Source organism: Phoxinus phoxinus, assembly GCF_949152265.1.
Source record: "Phoxinus phoxinus genome assembly, chromosome: 5".
NCBI lineage: Eukaryota > Metazoa > Chordata > Actinopteri > Cypriniformes > Leuciscidae > Phoxinus > Phoxinus phoxinus.
Genome location: NC_136880.1, coordinates 19,474,421 through 19,493,930, shown reverse-complemented (window position 1 = coordinate 19,493,930; position 19,510 = coordinate 19,474,421). Strand labels below are relative to the sequence as shown.

Genomic DNA, 19,510 nt, shown 5'->3' with positions numbered 1-19,510 from the left:
TCACTTGCCAAAAGGGCAGTGTGAAAGGGATCCACACCAAACCAAAAAAATCAACATTGTATTTGGTTCGGACTGGGACGATACACCTTTACATCTCCCGATTCGATACTATCACGATACTTGGGTGCCGATACGATATGTATTGCGTTTTTTTTTTAAAAATTAAGAATTGCGATTCTACAATTATTGCGATTCGATATTGCAATATATTGCTATTTTTATAACACTAGACCATCTGGAAAAGTTAAATCATACACTTATACTGACTGATATTTACAAAAACAAATCATCACATCTTTCTGACTTTTATTTCAGAAGCATCATACAATACTGCATTCTCTTGAATAAATGATTCAATAACAAATACATTTTTTAACAGTCACTTGTCACCACTTAGTGGTAAATCAATGAAATGATAAATGAGTTATTTTAAGCACCAAGTTTCGCTATCGTAGACATCAGTGTTCATATTTGAACTTTAAACTTTTATCCAAGTACTTCTATGATAAATTTAATAATGATACTATGAGGTTGAAAAGACTGAAGCTGTTTCATGACAACTCTCTCCGGGTAAGCGGCAGCGCCAACACAGCTTTAAATGTTGCGATATGATTTTGTCAAAGTTTAAAGGTGAACTATGCAGGTTTTTTACCTTAACTGAACAGCTTCGGTGTCATTGGAATGGTTATATTAATTTTTCGGGTTGAATGGTGGTCATCTCGCACCCCCTATCGCCTGTGAGTGGAAAAACCACCCTTGCAACTTTGGGCTGGCGGGCTACCGGCCGGCGCGTCAGAAAGTATCGCGTGATATCAGGTCTCGCAATGTAACGAATTGCTTTACGGCAAAAAAATCTGCTAAAATTGTCATTATTGCGCTCCCTCACGCTGTTCGAACCCGAATGAAGAAGACGTAAAGAATGTCCCGTCTGCTTTGATGTCGTTGATCTACTAGCCTACTAGCTAGATCTACTAGCTCTAGTATCTGAGAGTCGCCAATGAGTTTTTCGACAGATTTGTCAAATATCTATTCCGAAGCAGTAGGGGACTCTATAGAGAAACCTGCGAGCAAAAAGCGAAAATACAGCGAAGAAATACCCGAAGCTGCATAGCCCAGCTTTAATAGACAGACAAATTGAAAGATCGCGTGGGTGTATCAATCGAGATCACAGTCTTTTAAAGATGAATCGTGCAGCTCTATTGTCCAATCTCTTTCTCAGCATATGAGTAGCGTGAGGGCTTTTCAGTGCTTTCAGTCTCACGTCTCTTCCACGCGTCCACTTGGGATATCACGTCACTCAACACTCATAGATAACGACACATTTCATCCTCTGTTGGAACGAAAGTGGCTAACTTCTGTCAACCTCATCTACAAGCAAGGAAAAAAAATAAGCAATTGAATTTGAATTAATTATCGATTCTGAAATAAAAAAATTGATTTTAGAATCGTAAAAAAAAAAAAAAAAACGCGATAGCTAGATGAATAATTTTTTTCTCCCAGTCCTAGTGAATACACCCTTAGTTTGCTAAGGAGTATTTCCTACTAAAGCAAGGCGGTATTTGACTCTGGTCAAGCTTATCCATAGCACACTGAAGGTAGTGGTCTTGGACGGCAACTTGCCCAGTGCATTATGGGTGTTGAAGTTCTCCAACCTATTTGACAAAAGGGAAGACAACAGCCTTTATTCTCAGTTTTTTTTTCTAGTCAGGTATCACCAATTAAAAAAAAAAAACAACGCCTTTCTACTGTATAGGCAGCCAAGTTTTATTGAAAGCCCATTTTGCCAGCGGTGAAGCAACTCTTTAATTTAAAGTAATGCTGATTAATGTAATGTAGTAAAATGATCATTTGAAATAATTCAAACAGATGTCTTATATACCATCTCTTATATGTCTTATAAACAATCAATTAACAACCTCGAAACTCACAGAAGGTCCGTCTTTGAGATGTGTAAATTATAGTAAAAAAATCAATATCCCTATGGAGAAAATTGATGAGTTTTTACTTCCGGTACGAAAGTTGCACTCTATTCATGATCAGCCAGTCTTCCCTGAATCTAGCGTGGCAATAACAAACGTCTCTTTCTCAGGAATCGGGGGCGAGGAAAAGCTCTGGTGGAGGATGAAGACAGCACAGATGGAATGGAGACAGCAGAAACAGGAAGCACACAGGAGACAGGTAACTGCAGCCCTCTTTTCCTTTTCTTACTTTCACCCTTTTCTTCTGGTTTCCTCTCCCACTCTTTCCTCTCTTTTCTTCTCTCCTCCCCCACATATACCCTCTTTAAACTTCTTTTCCCACCGCTCTGGGTTTCCTGTGTCAGTCTTTTCTTTTCAGCCGTCACATCCCCCTTCCTCAAGAGTCAGGGAGCGAGGCTACCTCTCCTCTGAGGCAGTTCCAATGATAAACAAAATCACAATGTGGAGCCCAGAATTGATTTTCTTTCCTAGCTGTGCAGTCAATCTAACTCAAACCTTGGCCGGCCGAGGAGGAGCTTTCAAGAGGCTCGGCCGTCCACACTCCTTGAGCAGGATTGATGAGATTTTCGCCCGTCTCCACATGGCTCCGCTCTCTAGCTCTAATTGAAAGGATTTTACTCTAGCCACAGCCTTTCTGCTCTGGAGTCTCCACACCACCTTTCAAAGCATGTGATTGAGGTTCGCAGCAGCCAGTGGAAGCTAATGCCCACTGAAAGCCTTTTAAAATCTCGTCTTGTGCATTTTGCACTCATTTTCTCGGCCCTTTTGCCTGCTTGTGGCTGGCGGCCTTCTGTTGAAGGTATTCAGGTTCACAGGCAGCTTAAAGACTTGTTTTGGTGTGATTATACGATTTAACTTTAGAGTCAATTTTAAATTAGTGGTGCTTTCTGACCACGTGAGCAGCTCGTTCCGGGTTCGTCGGATGCCTTTTTTCTTTTCTTTTTTTACAGACCTCCACATGAGAAACAATAACCATCCGAATAGGGCTTTTAAAATAGCATTAAAATTATACTGTGATTATTAATTGCAACAAACTGAATAATTTATATAACTTATCATTCATTTACATATTACCACATTTATATCACTGTCAAAAAGTTTGGGATAGTTTTTGAAAGAAGTCTCTTATGCTCACCATGCCAAAAATAATAATATTGCTAAATACGTTTAAAAATGTATTTCAATCCTGTGATGCAAAGCTGTACTTTCAGCATCATTACTCCAGTAAGTGTCACTATCCTTCAGAAATCATTATGATTTGATGCTCAAGAAACATTTCTTATTATTATCAATGTTGTGCTGCTTAATATTTTTGTGGAAACAGTGATAAAAACGTTTCAGTAAGCTATGATGAATAAAAGAACAAAAAAAAGTTATTTAAAGAATTATTTGAAGAGCAACAGTGCAATGTAAAAAACGACCAGAAAACGTATCTTGTTACTGGAGAAGCTACGCAATACACACTATCTGGCAGAGTTTTGCATGCTTTTTTTTTTTTTTTTTTTGCAGAAGGTTATATGTCATTATTCATTGCTAAATTAGTTAAAAAACTGTCATAGTAGTAGTTTCTTCATTCGTTCTGTGAAGTCTACAAGGAGCTGTAATAACCAGCTAAATTGTCTTGACACGGCAGGAGAACTGACGCTGCCTTTGAATGTCAAGTCACTTTCACCTTGGAGGTTGGAACACTCCCTCACAGTCAATACTATGAGCTAGCATCATTAAAGGTGCTGTCAGTAACTGATTAGCCTCCTGAACCTAAGAAATAACCTTTGTGTCAAGGTCGACACTGAAGTAAATGGCACCATAATTATGAAAGACCCTTCAAGTACACAGAACTACTGCACTACTAAAGTGCTGCTTCGCTGTCTGTCAGCCTTTTTTATCCTTTTCTTAAAGGGGTGGTTGATTATGATTTCACTTTTCTAACTTTAGTTAGTGTGTAATGTTGCTGTTTGAGCATAAACAACATCTGCAAAGTTACAACGCTCAAAGTTCAAAGCAAAGGGAGATATTTTCTTTTAAAGAAATTGTTTTTTAAGGACTACAACAAACGGCTGGTAGGGACTACACAAGCTTCCTCCCGGGTTAGTGACATAACCAACCCTAAAATTTACATAAACCCGCCCACGGGAACACGATTTATAGATTATAAAAACACAGAATGTGCTAATCAATGACTAGAAGATATCTACACATAAGCTACATAAATTCATCAACTAACCATTCAGAAATGTCCTGTTGCTTCTACATGTTGTCTCTTCTTCTTGAGTCTCTCCATCATTGTCTGACTCCGGTTTGAACATAAAAAGCTAAAAGTTATTGAAATTTCCAGTGCATGTCAGTGTGAGGTAAAAGGACACGAGCTCTTGAAGCTCTGCCCTCTGTGGTCTCATTTGCATTTAAAGGGACAGACACAAAAACGGTGCATTTTTTGCTCACCCTCAAAAAATGACAATTTTAACATGCAATATAAAAATATCTGTGGGGTATTTTGAGCTAAAACTTCCTATACACACTCTTGGGACATCAGAGACATTTGAGTGATGTTTGCCTGTGCAAAACTCACTGACTCCATGCTAGAATGTTGCAGATGGTTGCCAGGGCATTGCTGTTTTGTTGATAAGGTTTCTTGGAGTACATTTCTTGTTGTGATCAGTTTATAGGGTGTTTTAGCACGTACTAGGGTGCTCTGAGTATGTGTAGCATATTACAGTTCAGATGCTAAGGTAGAATTTATAAGCATGTTGCTATATAGGGTATGCATTGACATCACTTTCCCGCCGAAACACACCCCTCCTCAACCGGACTGAGTGGAGAAAACATCCTGCAGCAAGACTGGCTTTAATAGGGGAAACTGCGAAAACGGGAGTAAAACAAACAATCATCTTCTTAAACTAAAGGAAACAGTTGGACTCGACAGTGTTCCTCACAACTCACTGAAGATCCAGGTTTCTGACCTGATTTTAACATCGGGGAAATACATAAAGGAAAGCCAGTGAACAAATTATCTGCTAGACAACACTCTAAATACGATATAGGTATATCTCTAAGTCCGCATGATTACTTTATATCATTGTTATATATCGATATATCACCCAGCCCTAAAACTTGTTAAGGCATTATAGATATAACATTACGACCTTCTGTAAAGCTGTGTGGAAACGATGTGTATTGTGAAGCGCTAGGCTGTGCAAATAAGCTTGATTTGACGCTTGGCCGTACTTCAAGATGTGATTTGTTGGTGAAATTTGTTGGACTTATTATGCCCCTTTTACAATATGTAAAATAAGTGTCTGATGTCCCCAGAGTGTGTATGTGAAGTTTTAGCTCAAAATATCCCACAGATAATTTTTTTTAATAGCATGTTAAAATTGCCACTTTTGGGGCGTGAGCAGAAACGTGCCGTTATTGTACGTGTCCCTTTAAATTCAAATGAGCTGCTGCTCCCGGCCCCCTTTTCTAGAAGAGGGCGGGGCTTCAAGAGATCATGCAACAACTAAACAGCACAATATCACGCACTGAAAATGTTAGAAACTGTAGGTAGCAGAGTTCAGCCTTGTATGTTCAAACAAATGGGAGTCAGACAATGATGCCTACAGAGCCAGAGCATATATGCTGCATGGAGATTGGTATAGTTTAGTTTAATTATGGTTATAACTTCTGTTGTCATCTTGCTTTTATCCACACTATTAGTACAAGCCTGTTGTAGCGGACCCCGTTCGAATGATGGTTAAAATCATTCCGAAGGATGTTTACGTTTCGCTGTTGCTTCTGTAAAATGCAGCAATCCATTTGAATCTGTTTGTACAGTCAATCGCACAGCTCTTTCCCATTTTAGATGTGTTTTGTGTGGTTTTTCACTGCATTCACGCTGAACATCAACCAGTATTTGTGCCACTCAGTGGGTGTAAACGCAGTGACTCGCACCTACTGTGAAGTCCTGTGCATAGCCTTTATTCAGTTGCTAAGATGTTCTGAGTGTTTTTAGCAAGTTTTTACTATTTCTAGGGTGTTCTGAGGATGTGTTGCAAGTTGCTATTAAGATGCTAAGGTAACATGTTGCTGTTTTGTTGTTACGGTGTTCTGAGTATTTGTAGTCCATTACCATACCATAGTGTTTTATTCACCATGTTGTTAAAATGTGTTCTGAGTTGGAGCATGTTGCTATTCAGTTTATATGGTGTTCAGAGTGTTTTAACACATTCTCACTGTTTATAGTGTTCTGAGGATTTATAGCATATCACTATTAAGATGCTAAGGTATTCTTAGTGTTTTTAGCAGTTTGCTATTTAGTTGCTGAGGTGTTCTGAGTGTTTTAGCATGTTGCTATTCCGTTATTATGGTGTGTTTTAGCATGTTGCTATTCCGTTAATATGGTGTGTTTTAGCATGTTGCTATTCCGTTAATATGGTGTGTTTTAGCATGTTGCTATTCCGTTAATATGGTGTGTTTTAGCATGTTGCTATTCCCTTAATATGATGTGGTTTAGCATGTTGCTATTCCGTTAATATGGTGTGGTTTAGCATGTTGCTATTCCGTTAATATGGTGTGGTTTAGCATGTTGCTATTCCGTTAATATGGTGTGTTTTAGCATGTTGCTATTCCGTTAATATGGTGTGTTTTAGCATGTTGCTATTCCCTTAATATGATGTGGTTTAGCATGTTGCTATTCCGTTAATATGGTGTGTTTTAGCATGTTGCTATTCCGTTAATATGGTGTGGTTTAGCATGTTGCTATTCCGTTAATATGGTGTGGTTTAGCATGTTGCTATTCCGTTAATATGGTGTGTTTTAGCATGTTGCTATTCCGTTAATATGGTGTGGTTTAGCATGTTGCTATTCCGTTAATATGGTGTGTTTTAGCATGTTGCTATTCCGTTAATATGGTGTGTTTTAGCATGTTGCTATTCCGTTAATATGGTGTGTTTTAGCATGTTGAGGTGTATGAAGTGTTTTTCGCATGTTCCCACCATGTCTAGGATTTTCTGAGTGTATGAAGCATATTTTAATTCAGTGTTTTTTTTTTTAAAGCATGTTGCAGCATCTGCCCCATGGAGATTGATTGATTAGAAAAGTAATAGCACACCTCTCCACAACAACCCGCACAATTTGAGAAATCAATTAATGTGTTCTTAGGTACACACATTATGGAATGAGCTGCTGCAAGTTTAATACGAAGCGTTTGGGCTTAAACATAAATATCCCTAACAGTAAATATGAGCTATATCAATGCTAATGTTGCCTTAAGAAGCACCAGTACCTAGGTTTCTTTCCAAATTGAGCCTAATTTGTGGTGTCTGTTGTAGTTCCACTGAAGCTGTGTAAGATTAGACTGCGCTGGATGAAGTGAGTAGCCTACAGGAGGTGTTTGACTGCAGCTGTGGTTGAATGCGGTCTATTTTAGACCACAACTAGATCTCGGCTCACTAGGCACTCTTAGTCACAGGTGACTCACACCTCTAATTGTTCACATTGTGTGCGTTCTGAGACAACAGTTTTCCAAGTTTCTCTTTTATTAACACATGGCACATGTGCTCTGCATATTTCCCCATAAATCAAAATGGATAGGGGTACGTGTTTGTTTTTCGAACATGGAAACCAAAGATCCCGGGTCTTTCTACACTTTTGCTTAGCAGGCTGCTGTTGACATTATACAAATTCAGCCATTGTTCCCACGTCATTCGGGATCTTTAAAAATGAAGGATATTGGCCTGGATCTGAAAGGCTGGTTTACTGGAAACAATTAGCATGCTTCATAATAAATAAACATTTCATGGATGAAAATTAATTTGAGGCAAAGGTACATTCATAGGTCATTCTGGCTTGTGACTGTGTCAGCCTCTGTGACATTCCTTTTGAGCAATGCAACACTTATGTAAATCTCACCGCTCATTTAAAATAACCAGTTGTCTTTTTGATAGATGCATCGTCTGTTTGTTTACTCCGAAACGCATTAGCTTGACCAACCTAAAACATACAGTGCTTTGGTGTCATTTGAGGTAAAGAAGATTTCTGTCTTTACCAAGGGACAACATAAAAAATAGTAAATATATCTATTAATTTTTTTTTTTAAATAATAAATAAGTTAATAACTTGACAAATAGTCTATATAGACAATAATATAATATATTAATAAATCACTTACTTGGACTTAAATAGACATTTAAAACTAATTAATGTTTAAAATGTTAGTTAAATGTCACAAAATACTACATTATTCTATATTTATGCAATCGTCATGCAATTTAAATAATGATTTATCAGTTTATTATTTGTTACATTTAAATAATGTGTATATAATTGGACTAACATTTAAATGAATAATTTGATCTAATGCACTTATTGTGTACATACTTTTTTTTACATTGGTAATTAATTTGTTTAGTTAAATCTATAATTACATTGTTGACTCTACCCGTAAACACAACATTAAATTCAACCATACCAAATCTTACCCGTCCGTATCCCACCGAAAGTGACCATAACTGCGTCTTTCAAATCAGTATTTTTTTACTAATAAAATGATCATTTATTTTTATTCTGGAGTGATTTTCTGCCTGAGATCGTCAACAAGAAGGCTGCTGAATGAACGAACTTGCCTAAAAGGACTTTGAACTTGCTCCATCTCTTCCATCCAACAGAGTATCAGGCCGCAATTAGCGATCCATGTTCTTTGATGCTGTTTGTGTTTGAGAACTTACCGAAGTGCAAGCGAAATCGTGATTGGCAACATAAATAAATGATGTGAAGTTTGTTTTTAACAGGATTTTGTTATTTTCCCCAACGTAGAACCGCATTCTATTATAAATGACAAGTAAAAAATATAAATATACAAAATATTTTTAAATACTTTATTTATACCTTGACAGTTTTATCACCTGTAGTGTGAAGTTTCATTTTTATTCGATAAATTACTCATTTGGTGGAAACGATCATGCATTTAAGGGTTAATGATCGGTTTTAGCAAAAATATCGGTATGGGAGCAGCTTTAATTAACATGGATGCATCTCTCTCTCTGTGTCTCTTGTTAGTCACTGAAGGGCAGCAGGAGGAGACGGAGGACGCCTCTGCCGTGGCAGTTTCAGCAGAGGGGGAGGAAGAGGAGCAGCCGTCACCCCCTCTTCCTGCGAGCTCTGAGACGGGGGCGGCACAAACATCATCAGCCTCTGGAGAAGCTAAAAGCAGGTCAGAGCAGCATCCTCGCGCCAGGCTGAGTCACCGCCGGGCGTGGGAAGCGTGCGCTTGTGGACGTGTGTGAATGTTTGTGAATGGCTTTCGTGTTTTAAGCCTTTTTGACTGTTGCGCCTTACCACCAAGATCTCAAAATGGAAGGTCAAACGATAGCACACGTGTGCTGAAGTATGTGTTGCTGTTGGCTACCGTTCTGTCTTTACATGGGGGATGGGCACATGATCAGCTTAATAAAAGAGCATTCTGGGTAAAGAAGACTGCAGTGCAGGAAGCCTGGAGTAAGTGCTGCCGTGGCACAGCCCTCCAGCTCAGAGAGTTCACTGTGTATCCAGGAGCACAAAGATCAGAAAGGTGCTACGTTAGGCCAACTGCAGCATTCATGCAAATTTTCTGTTTACATTCCCAAAATGTGTAATATGCTGTCAAGTAGTGTATCCCACAATGCAGATTACTCAATTTGACCTCTAATTTCTAGTGTGACATGACAGTGAAGTAATATTGACGATTTTTAGCATTACTGGCTATAAGTGGAATACTTCAGACATTCATTGTTCAGAATAGAATAGTTGCTCACTACTTTTACTGTATGTTGACTTATTTTTTGCATAGAAACCATAGGCATTGTGTACAATAAATATTTCAAACAGAAGTATGCTACATCAGTGGTTCTCAACTGGTTTGATCATGGGACCAATTTTTTTTTGGAACGCGTCTTTTTTGAAAGCGCGTTCGGTAGTTGTTTTTTTGAGTATGAAAAAGTGGGCGTTTCTAAATTTGAGGGTGTTTTCAAACTGGTGGGTGTTTAAAAATCATGCAATGAAAATGATGCCCTTCACCAAAACCCACCCCTAAACCCTACCCTAACTGTGACTTGGGCAAATCAGGTGACGCGGTCGAAAACGTCTCTCTGTTTATGCCCTCGCCCACAGATCTGGTAACTCTTATTACTCTCCTGCAGAGACCTATACTTGTTTTTTTCAAGCACTCAAGTCACTCGCACATGCTCTGTTTATTGCGCACTGTTCGTACGGTCACAAAAATTGGGCTGCATGTGGACGGGGTGTGGGACGTACACTTTGGGCTAATAAATAGCTGTCCCAAACTAGTTTTTGTTTATAGAATAAAGTAAGTTGATATGTATGAGCCACCACAGTAATTAAAAAATATACAAAATAACACAAAATTACAGTTGCAAAAACAACAGTTAACATGATAAATACACAATGCTAACATGAACTGTTAATGAAACGTATGGAAACTGCTCCTGATAAATAGAATGAAGCTCATACCTGCATGCAAATCCTTCCCAGTAATCACACGACATACCAGTTACGTAATATATTTCGTATATTTTTGGTAATTTCATGACTTGCTAATTGACAACATAATAATTACATTACCGTACATGCACGTAATTTCTTTTGCGCTTTATTTATAATGAAGTGATATACAGCACGCCCCGCCACATTTGCGCGTGCAATTGAAGAGTGCGCGCTACAAACACAATATAACGTCTGATAGGACAGGAAAGCTATGAAAATAGCATTAGAATAGTGACGCTTACATATAGCCTGACAACATCTTATCTGACCACAGATTCTGAATTTGGACAAACATGTTTTTCTCAGGCAGTCTTTACTTAAACTGTCTGACAGAAGAGTCAACAGCTTTCCCACACGTCTTTCAAAATAAAGGCAGCATTAGAAAACATAGAATTACGTTTCTTGTTATTTCTTTGACTGCACACTCCGCGACCCACTGAAAACGGTCTTGTGACCCACCAGCTGAGAAACACCGTGCTACATTGTCAAATCATGAGAAAAAAAAGAGACAGAGAGCTTGTACAATGGAAATCAATGGTCAAGTCAAGAGCATTGCATTATGGGATACCATATGCGCTGTTGCATACTCCACATTTTGGCAAGTGTAATATGTTAGTATGCTTTTTCAAACATATTTAATTCTGGACACATCTTTTTCTTGGAGTCCCGTCTCTGGGTTTGTTGGTATGTATGCGCTGTGTCTGTTTGTTTATGCTCTCAGCTGAATGTGCCTCAATGTTGATGTTACACTACAAATTTAAGGTTCCCCTGCCACACATGCACAAACATACATAAACACACAAACCCCTGTCCAAACAGTGAACTCACCACGGCCGCAGGTCTCCCAGGCTTCAGTCCATGAAAGGTTGCTAACAGACTGAAAGATGGCTTTTTAGGATGGGCTGTACTGCCCACGAGGGCCAATGATGTGGGGACCAATTTTATATCTGAGGGCTGCTCAATATTTACAGTTTTCCTCCATAAGCTGTGATGTCAACACAACAAGCCTCACTGACCAAACTACAGAATTTGGTTTTACATTGTGGCAGTTTTTTAATGTCATGATGATGTGAACATTTTCATTTGAAAGTTGTAAAATAGGAATTACTCATATTGCTGGCTGTGATTTCACTGTTGAATCTGTTGTGTCTAAATGTTATGTAGCTATATTTTGCGAAGCTGTCTCCTCACTTTTATTCCAGTGAGGATTTAGGCCTAGTGGAGTTCTGGTTTAATTGTTGAACATTTTTCTATTTTGAGTTACTGAGTAACTGAAAATGAAAGACACAGCATGTGTGAATTCTAACACTCCCACATACTTCTTAGTATTAGAAACTTTGGTTTTGCGACTTGCTTTTTTCTCCTTTGAGTGTAACAGTCAGAGACTCTCAGGTAGATATGAATCTATTGCAGTGTATTTCATTCATTTAAAATTTATGGTGCAAATTTAAATATATCAAATATTTTATTGTTATTGTTGATAGTATTCCTTAAAGGAGAACTTGGCAACTTTTTTAACTTAATAGAACTGTCTAGAAATCATTTGGATGGTTAAACAACCTGTTCTGGTGATATTGGTGACTTTCCCCGCTCCCCCTAGCGTTCCCAGGCGGAAAACCAGCCTTGCAACTTGGGGACTACCATCCCGGCAAGATAGAAATTGGAAGTCTCGTGAGAAGCGAGAACGAGCGAGAAACACAAACTGCTTTATGGTTGATAACAGTATGGTTGATAAATGTACATGTCAATGTTCTATGATAATGTGTATGATGTATTACCCACCTCGGTAGACATAGCTCCACACGATAAAGTTGGCTTGCTTCGATCATAACAAATGCACATGAGCAGCGGTTGAAAGGGGGAGGAGGGTTCTGCAAGTGAGTTTTTTACAACAGTGTTGTGAAATATACGCCCCACAGCTGTAGGGGGAGCTTGTGGGGAAAACATGCGACAACAAAAGTGAAAATCGGCGAAGAAATGACTAGAGTTGCCAAATTCTGCTTTGAATGTTTTTTTTTTTTAGAAAGCCACAAGTTATAAAAAAAGTTTCTTTATACTGTACATATTTTGTTTTAAAAAAAAGACCAAAAACTGGACATTCTAGGTTGTAGACTTTCACTACTGTTATATTTAGTGATAGTTCATCCAAAAACGAAAATTGTCATAATTTACTCACCCTCATGTTGTTCCGAATCGAAACACATAAGACTATATCGTTTTAAAAATCATTATAAATGTAAAAGAATGACAGAGATAAACGATATTGTTGGAATCACTTTTACAGAATTCCCCCCCCCCCCCCAGTTAAACGATAAAAACATTGACAGCCAATCAGAGTCCAACAGTGTATTTAAAGCTAACTGAACATTATCGTGCGTTGGTGTGGATGCTAATACCTATAGTTCTGGCATGAAACTCTAGGTGGGGCAGAATGATAGGTCCTTTATCTGATTTGGTAGCGATAACATCATTATCTACATAGCACAGCGAATTGGTTGTTGTTGCATCAACAGCCAATGAGCTGCAGCTCAACTTACAAATACTGCTCATGTTTGCTGTAGCAGTCGCTTTCAGAAACCCTCCCCCTTCCCCAGCTCCACCTGTATAGATCTGCTCCAGGAGGTTATTTCATGCATGTTACTGTACATGTGCAGCAGCAGCATGTCTTTCTTGGTCACAGCAATGTCTGTGAATGTATTGGCAGTAGCACAAATCTATTACCAGTAGCAAGTACATTACCATGCCAATCTCTATTACCATACTAATCTCCCAAGAGTTGAATGACAGAAATATAGTTATCGTTGTAGTTATGAACAGCGTTCATCTTCAAACACATTGAAGCAACGGCCTTCAGCTGTTAATGTGAACCATGGTTTCACGGCACTTTTTGCTTTATTAAATATTGGGAATTATTACAGGTCAAATACCTAGACGATTTTCTAAATTTGATCCATAACAATTAATCATGAATTTGGCATGCTGGGAGAACCAAACTGTCCTTTCAATAAGCCCCACTCTAAAAACATTTCTGGCCAATCCGACCTTAGCAACTGTTCTTCACCGCCATTTTCTTGGACGAGCTTGTGTTCTTTTCTAATGCAAGCCATGATACATCTTTGTGTTTGGGTATTAATAGCAATTTTATGGAAACCAACATAATAAACTGTTGTTGGCACTCACTTATAACAGTGGTACAAGATACCCGGAAAGGATGTAACTGTTTTTTTTTTTTGTTTTTTTTTTTTTATCTTTAAATAAATCCTGAGAAGTGCATTGTGTGATTAAGCAATGTATCAAGCCTCATTCCAAAGATACATTCACTCCAAGTTTCAGTTGACAGTGAGACGCATTTGCCTTAGTTTTTAATCATGTTATTGTGAATTTTAATAGTTTTTTTTTAATAGAAATGGCAGATAGAATGGTTTGCAGTGTCACAATTAATTTCAGCCCAACTAAAAATAATATCCATTAAATTTCACAAGTTTATGAGGACATTTTACTGAAAATGTCTCTAAAATCTCCTGTTCACTCCTATGAGATGTTCTGTAAAGCTAGTCTGAATTAGCACTGACCGAGGGGGTTGGAGTTTAGTGAAGGGTCAATCGTAAATATTTTCCTGCCGAAGTGTGAGCTGCTGTTATATATATATAGTTTGTATGTTAAACATTGAGTGAATATTTAGTTGTTTTAAACAAAGTGTTGCATTACAGTGGGCCTCTGAGTGTTAAAGGAACGTTCTGCATTTAACCGAAACATTCCATGAAACCCATTCCGTTGCACACGTTCTGAACTGCAGCATTTGCCATCTCGTTTCATTCGCTAACCTCGTTCTTCTCATCTCCTCACAGCGAACAGCTCTGTGCCTTCTGTTACTGTGGTGGTCGAAGCCTGTTGGGCCAGGGGGATCTGAAGCCATTCAGGGTCACGCCCGGATTCGACCCTCCACTCCGACAATCCTCGACAGAAGAGGGCCATGACCATGACGACAAGAGTGGGGCTGCCAGCCAATCAGGGAGACACAGGGCCCCAGAGAGGTAAGCTGATTGGCTGGGCCGAGTGGGGCTGTCGTATGATATCAGCTGTGATGTGTAGTGTAATGTTTAAATGAGCTCAGCTAAATGGGGCTTCTCTCACGACAACACAACTCTCACGTTTCTTCTTCTTGGTCGGCCCCTGTGAAACAGATCAGATGGTATTGGCCGTTGTCAGAGAGAGGAAAGTGTTACACGAGCCAAAGGGTGTGCGCGTGTGTGTGTTTGCACTCTCTGTGACGGTGTGTGTAAGGGCTGTTCTGAACGGTAGGTCTGTTACAGGCAGCAGGGCGCTGATACCTGACGTCACTGCTTGAATCACCCTCATCTGGATGAAATTTCAGGCAGAGACTGAATACGGATCATTCCAGTTGAAAATCGCACTCATTGCTCTAGTATGTGTGTGTTTTTGCTTAATATCCTGGAGACAGACTCATGTGAAGCAAACAGTATTCGTCCTAAAGTGACCCTTTGTGTCGTCTTAGCAAATGGCAATGCTTATTTATCCCACATACTTTGATTTAAAGCACATTGTAGCTGTTCGTTGTCATTTAAAGCCATGGTACGTCTAGTAGTGTAGTGTAGAAAACACTGGCTTTCGCAAGTTTAGGGTTGGGAAGATTTTTTTAAATGTTTTTAAAGAAGTCTCTAATGCAAAGCTGCATTTATTTGATCAAAAATACAGTAAAACCAATAATCTCATGAAATATTATTACAATTTAAAAATGTAACCATTGTTTTCTATTTGAATACATTTTAAAATGTAATTCATTCCTGTGATGTCTAAGCTGAATTTTTAGCAGCCATTACTCCAGTCTTCAGTGTCACATGATCCTTTAGAAATTAAATGCCCCCCAATAGTCGACTAAACATTAATCAACGAGAAGAGGCCTAGTCGGACAAATTTTAATTGTTCGGTAGGATGCAGAAAAAAAAAAACTCCACAGGAAGTGGCAAAGTCACGCAGTCCGTGACGGACAGATCATTAACAGGGCTGGTCCATGTGGTAATTATGTCGGGCAGGAAATCCAAACGTTCGCCTATTATTCATCAACCTCAAAAATGGCTTATCTTTTGAAAAATTAACCTAAATAAACCTAAATTAGGACCGCACTTACTGCATGGCATTCAACTTAACGTGCATTTCTCTCGTTTGGCGCATGCACTAAACTGCGGGCGATGGCAAGTCAGCGTCATCAAATTCATCTTTGCAACCGAAACACTAGTTTATTAATAAGATATTAAAATGCTCAGATGGTCTCCTTTCTTTCTTTCTTTTTCTTGACAGCACTTAATTTATATTTTAAAGGCTCGATTCTATGGTTTAGTATTTCTCTGTAACATAGAACAGTGCTAGCAATGTTACACATAATATTTTTCCCAGCCCTGAAACTCAAACCATGTTCCGAATCCACCACCCAGTATATATGTGCGAGTATTTCAATTAATATCATAAATGTGCAACTAGTCAATTTGAAATTTGAGCTTGCCCATTTATTTATTTTGCGACATTGACCAACTGTGACTGTATGTTATCAATTGCCTATTTATTTAATGGAGAAATACAGTTAAACCGGTAATATTCTGGAATATTAAAAGGACTGTTTTCAATTTTAATATATTTCTAAAATGTAATTTATTCTTGTGATGGCAAAGCTGAATTTTCATCAGCGATTACTCCAGTCTTTAGGGTCACTGTAGGTGTACTTAAAAGGAATATAAAATATTATTGGCATAAATTACCATTTATGTTGTCCTCCACATAACCGAGCCTGTATTATGCGTGTATGTAAGCAAACGCCTGTCATGCTTGAGTTACATTTAATGACATAGTGCTATACAACCCCAATAGTATGGCATTAGCCGGATAGATCTAAATCCTGCGGCCTGTGCTTCATTCAGAAAGGTATAAACACGCACATGGCTGTTGGCTATTTGCTTTTCATATGTGGCTCTCTGCGAGCGTTCTCCTCTAGCTGATCATTACCCTGCAGCTATTGGGAGTCACAGAGCGAGATGTGAGACGCCGGCCCCAGCATGCGCTCAGTCCAACAAAGGGCCCTCTCCCTGCTCTCTCGCACAGCTGCCTAATTTGTCTTGGCTCTTTGGAGCCAATCAGCCGTCTCCCAGGGGCACGTGTGACGTAATGTGCTGCCAGTCTGATGTTGGCGGTTAGCCAGCCCTGCTGAGCTTTGTCATCTGTGGCCCGCAGTATCGAGCAGCAGGTCTGAATGTGGAGTAGCTAGTCGGAATGGTGGAAAAACACAATTTAAAGAGAATTTATTTGGTTCATTTACAGCAGCATGTTTTTTTTTTTAATTATGAAGCCTTTTTTTTTTCATTATAACATTATTTTTATGTCAATTAGTCCCACTGTTTTTCTTTTTGTTCTTTTGCCAAACATTATAATAATTTATAGGGATGTGCCTGAAGCTGAATACTTTATTTGGGAATATCCCTAATCATTAACCTTATGATAAATAAATAGTTAATCCCAAAATCAAAAGAAAATTGTATATATATAATAGTTTTTTCCATTATGACATTTATTTTACAACAATTATTTTCCTTTAGACATTTATAAGTTTGTTCGCCCTGGTTTTTTTTTTTTTTTTTGGAGAAATAATCATTAGCCTATATTGTAATATTTACAATATTCCGTATTGAATATTGGCTGATGTTAGAGATACTTTTTATAGTATTGAAACAAATTGAATATTGCATTGTTCATGCTCATTTACCGTTCTCACGTAAAGATTCATTTTGCCGTCATCTAACACTCAAAGTTAATATAAAATGACACTAAAAATATATTTAATACCACTATTAAATGTAATCTTTTTCCATTTCAAAATGAATATCCACTTTTCATAGTGTGCATTATAATATTGTTATGCCTAAATTCATTTAAAAGAATGTTAAACATGTTTTTATTTATTAGTGTTACTGTGTTATTTTTCATTTATTTAGACAAAATATAATTCAATTGTAAAATTATTAATACATTTTCACCACTGCATGGTAGCTATATGTTATCAAATGTGTTATTTATGGAAACCTGTTTTGTTTGTGTTGATTTCCATGCTCGTGCTATTGATTTTGCCTAGTGTACATCATTTAATTGCTTTGTTAGGTTATGTAATATAGCATGAAACCCTATTTGTATTTACAGTATGAGCACTACTAGGTAAAATAATAGGGCACTCAGAAATTATATTTCGTTTCATCCTCATCTATTGTCATGGGATTACACAGAATGTCAGTCAGCAGCACACTCTGCGTTTGAAATCACAGTTGACCCCTCGTATATGTCAGCCGTCCCAGCAGGTGGATAGAGGAGGGGTATAATGAGATGCGCCGAACTGTGATGGATGCATTTTTGCCCCATGATGTGTTTACGATGAGTCATTTCTGTGTAAGTGGTTAATCAATCAGCACCATCCCACGCAACCCCCCCCAATACCTAAATTAAAATGGCTGTGAGTCAAACCCCTCCAGTCCCTGAATGTCAAGAATAAATGAACACTCTCCTTGTGCCGGTGGTTCATGATAGAGGGCCAGCAGTAATAGAGATCATGTACACATTCATCTCACTCTATATATGGTCTATAGAAATTAGGGCTGTGAAACGTTTTAATTGAATTTAGCACATGTGCTGATTAATTAATATAACATAAAAAACAGCTTATAATATTTGATTTCTATAACACTGTACAGCGACCTAGGAATTTGCAGGTGTTAGTGAAAGCTAATGTAGAGATGCAAATGCCCATTTTCAATGTTTTTTTTGCTGCTCATTCCATCATTAGTGGCATAAATTTAAAGGCAGAGCAGCCAGAGACAGATTGTTTGGGGAATATTTGGAATTAGATGCAGTTAGGTGATCTAATTTGATATTTGGCAGAGTGACATTGTAGCATATTTTGCAAATAAGCTGGTGCCCGACCAATAATGGTTCTGTAAATGTTCCACGTTTAAAGGGAATATATTTTGGAAAATGCTGTTACTTGTGTTCTGTGGCAGTGTGGTTGCACTATTATTAATTGTTATTATAGAAATAGTCCAGTTGTATTACTCCTTGATATAATATTTGATCTGTTCATTAATTTAGAAAACCATCGTTGGTTTGACACATCTTCATTTGCTCTGATAACATGTCCCAACACGGCATGACAAAAGAAAGTGCACCCTGAGTTTTTGTCCAAACCAGCTACAACTGTGACAAGCGTTTTATTAGTGGAACATTCGGATGGTTTCCATTTTAGTCGCATCTTTCGGGTAGCCCGTCCACAGTGAAACCTCATTGGTCCAAAATATTGGTCAACATACCTGCACTGTGTATTAAGGTGATGTCTTAAAGATACACTAAGTCATTTTTGGCCCCCTAGCCGTTAAAAAGCAAAACCGTTTGCATTTTGCGGAAGAACATTGTTTTGGTTGTGCTTCTTCAATACATTTTGCAACCCTTTTTCTTGGCGGTGCGTGTAAGCATTCAAATTCGACTCATATTTCTGCTGTAAACCATATCATATTAAACAGCGCAGACGTGGAGACCTGGAGAAACATTGTGCCGTGAAAGAACAAGTTATAGAAGGCTTTTCAGTCCACAAATCACCAACATTCACCAGGGATTCAATGTAGTTACGCTAACTGTAACTGTAGTCGAATGTTTTGACCTTTTGAGGGTTAAATTCAAGGACTTTCAAGTGCTTCACACTTTTTATGCACTGCAAAGCTCTAACTACTATCCAATTTAAATTTTATTTTCAATGTGATGTCCAAAAATAAAAAAATATTTACCGTAAAGGATTCTCTATAAAAATTTGTTTTTTACATGTTTCTGTTTTTTTTTATAAAAGTTAAATTTCAAATTAAACTCAGTGCTTTATTGTCAAATGTGCATTTCCAAGAAATAAACATGTAATATTTTTAGTTGCTGCGCTTATTAATGCAAAACAATAGCCATTTTATGATTAAATTACC

The 19,510-nt window shown here is 38.1% G+C and overlaps 1 protein-coding gene across 4 annotated transcripts in view; it reads left to right on the top strand.

Moving 5' to 3' along the window:
• The window catches only part of kmt2cb (lysine (K)-specific methyltransferase 2Cb), a 99,696-nt gene that overhangs the window by 16,056 nt on the left and 64,130 nt on the right, over positions 1–19,510 (top strand). For all 4 annotated transcript variants that reach the window (XM_079614204.1, XM_079614205.1, XM_079614203.1 and 1 more), the window contains exons 3-5: positions 2,090–2,178; positions 9,015–9,168; positions 14,345–14,530. In XM_079614204.1, the coding sequence (XP_079470330.1) occupies positions 2,090–2,178; positions 9,015–9,168; positions 14,345–14,530 (429 nt within the window). The remainder of the gene's footprint in view (positions 1–2,089; positions 2,179–9,014; positions 9,169–14,344; positions 14,531–19,510) is intronic.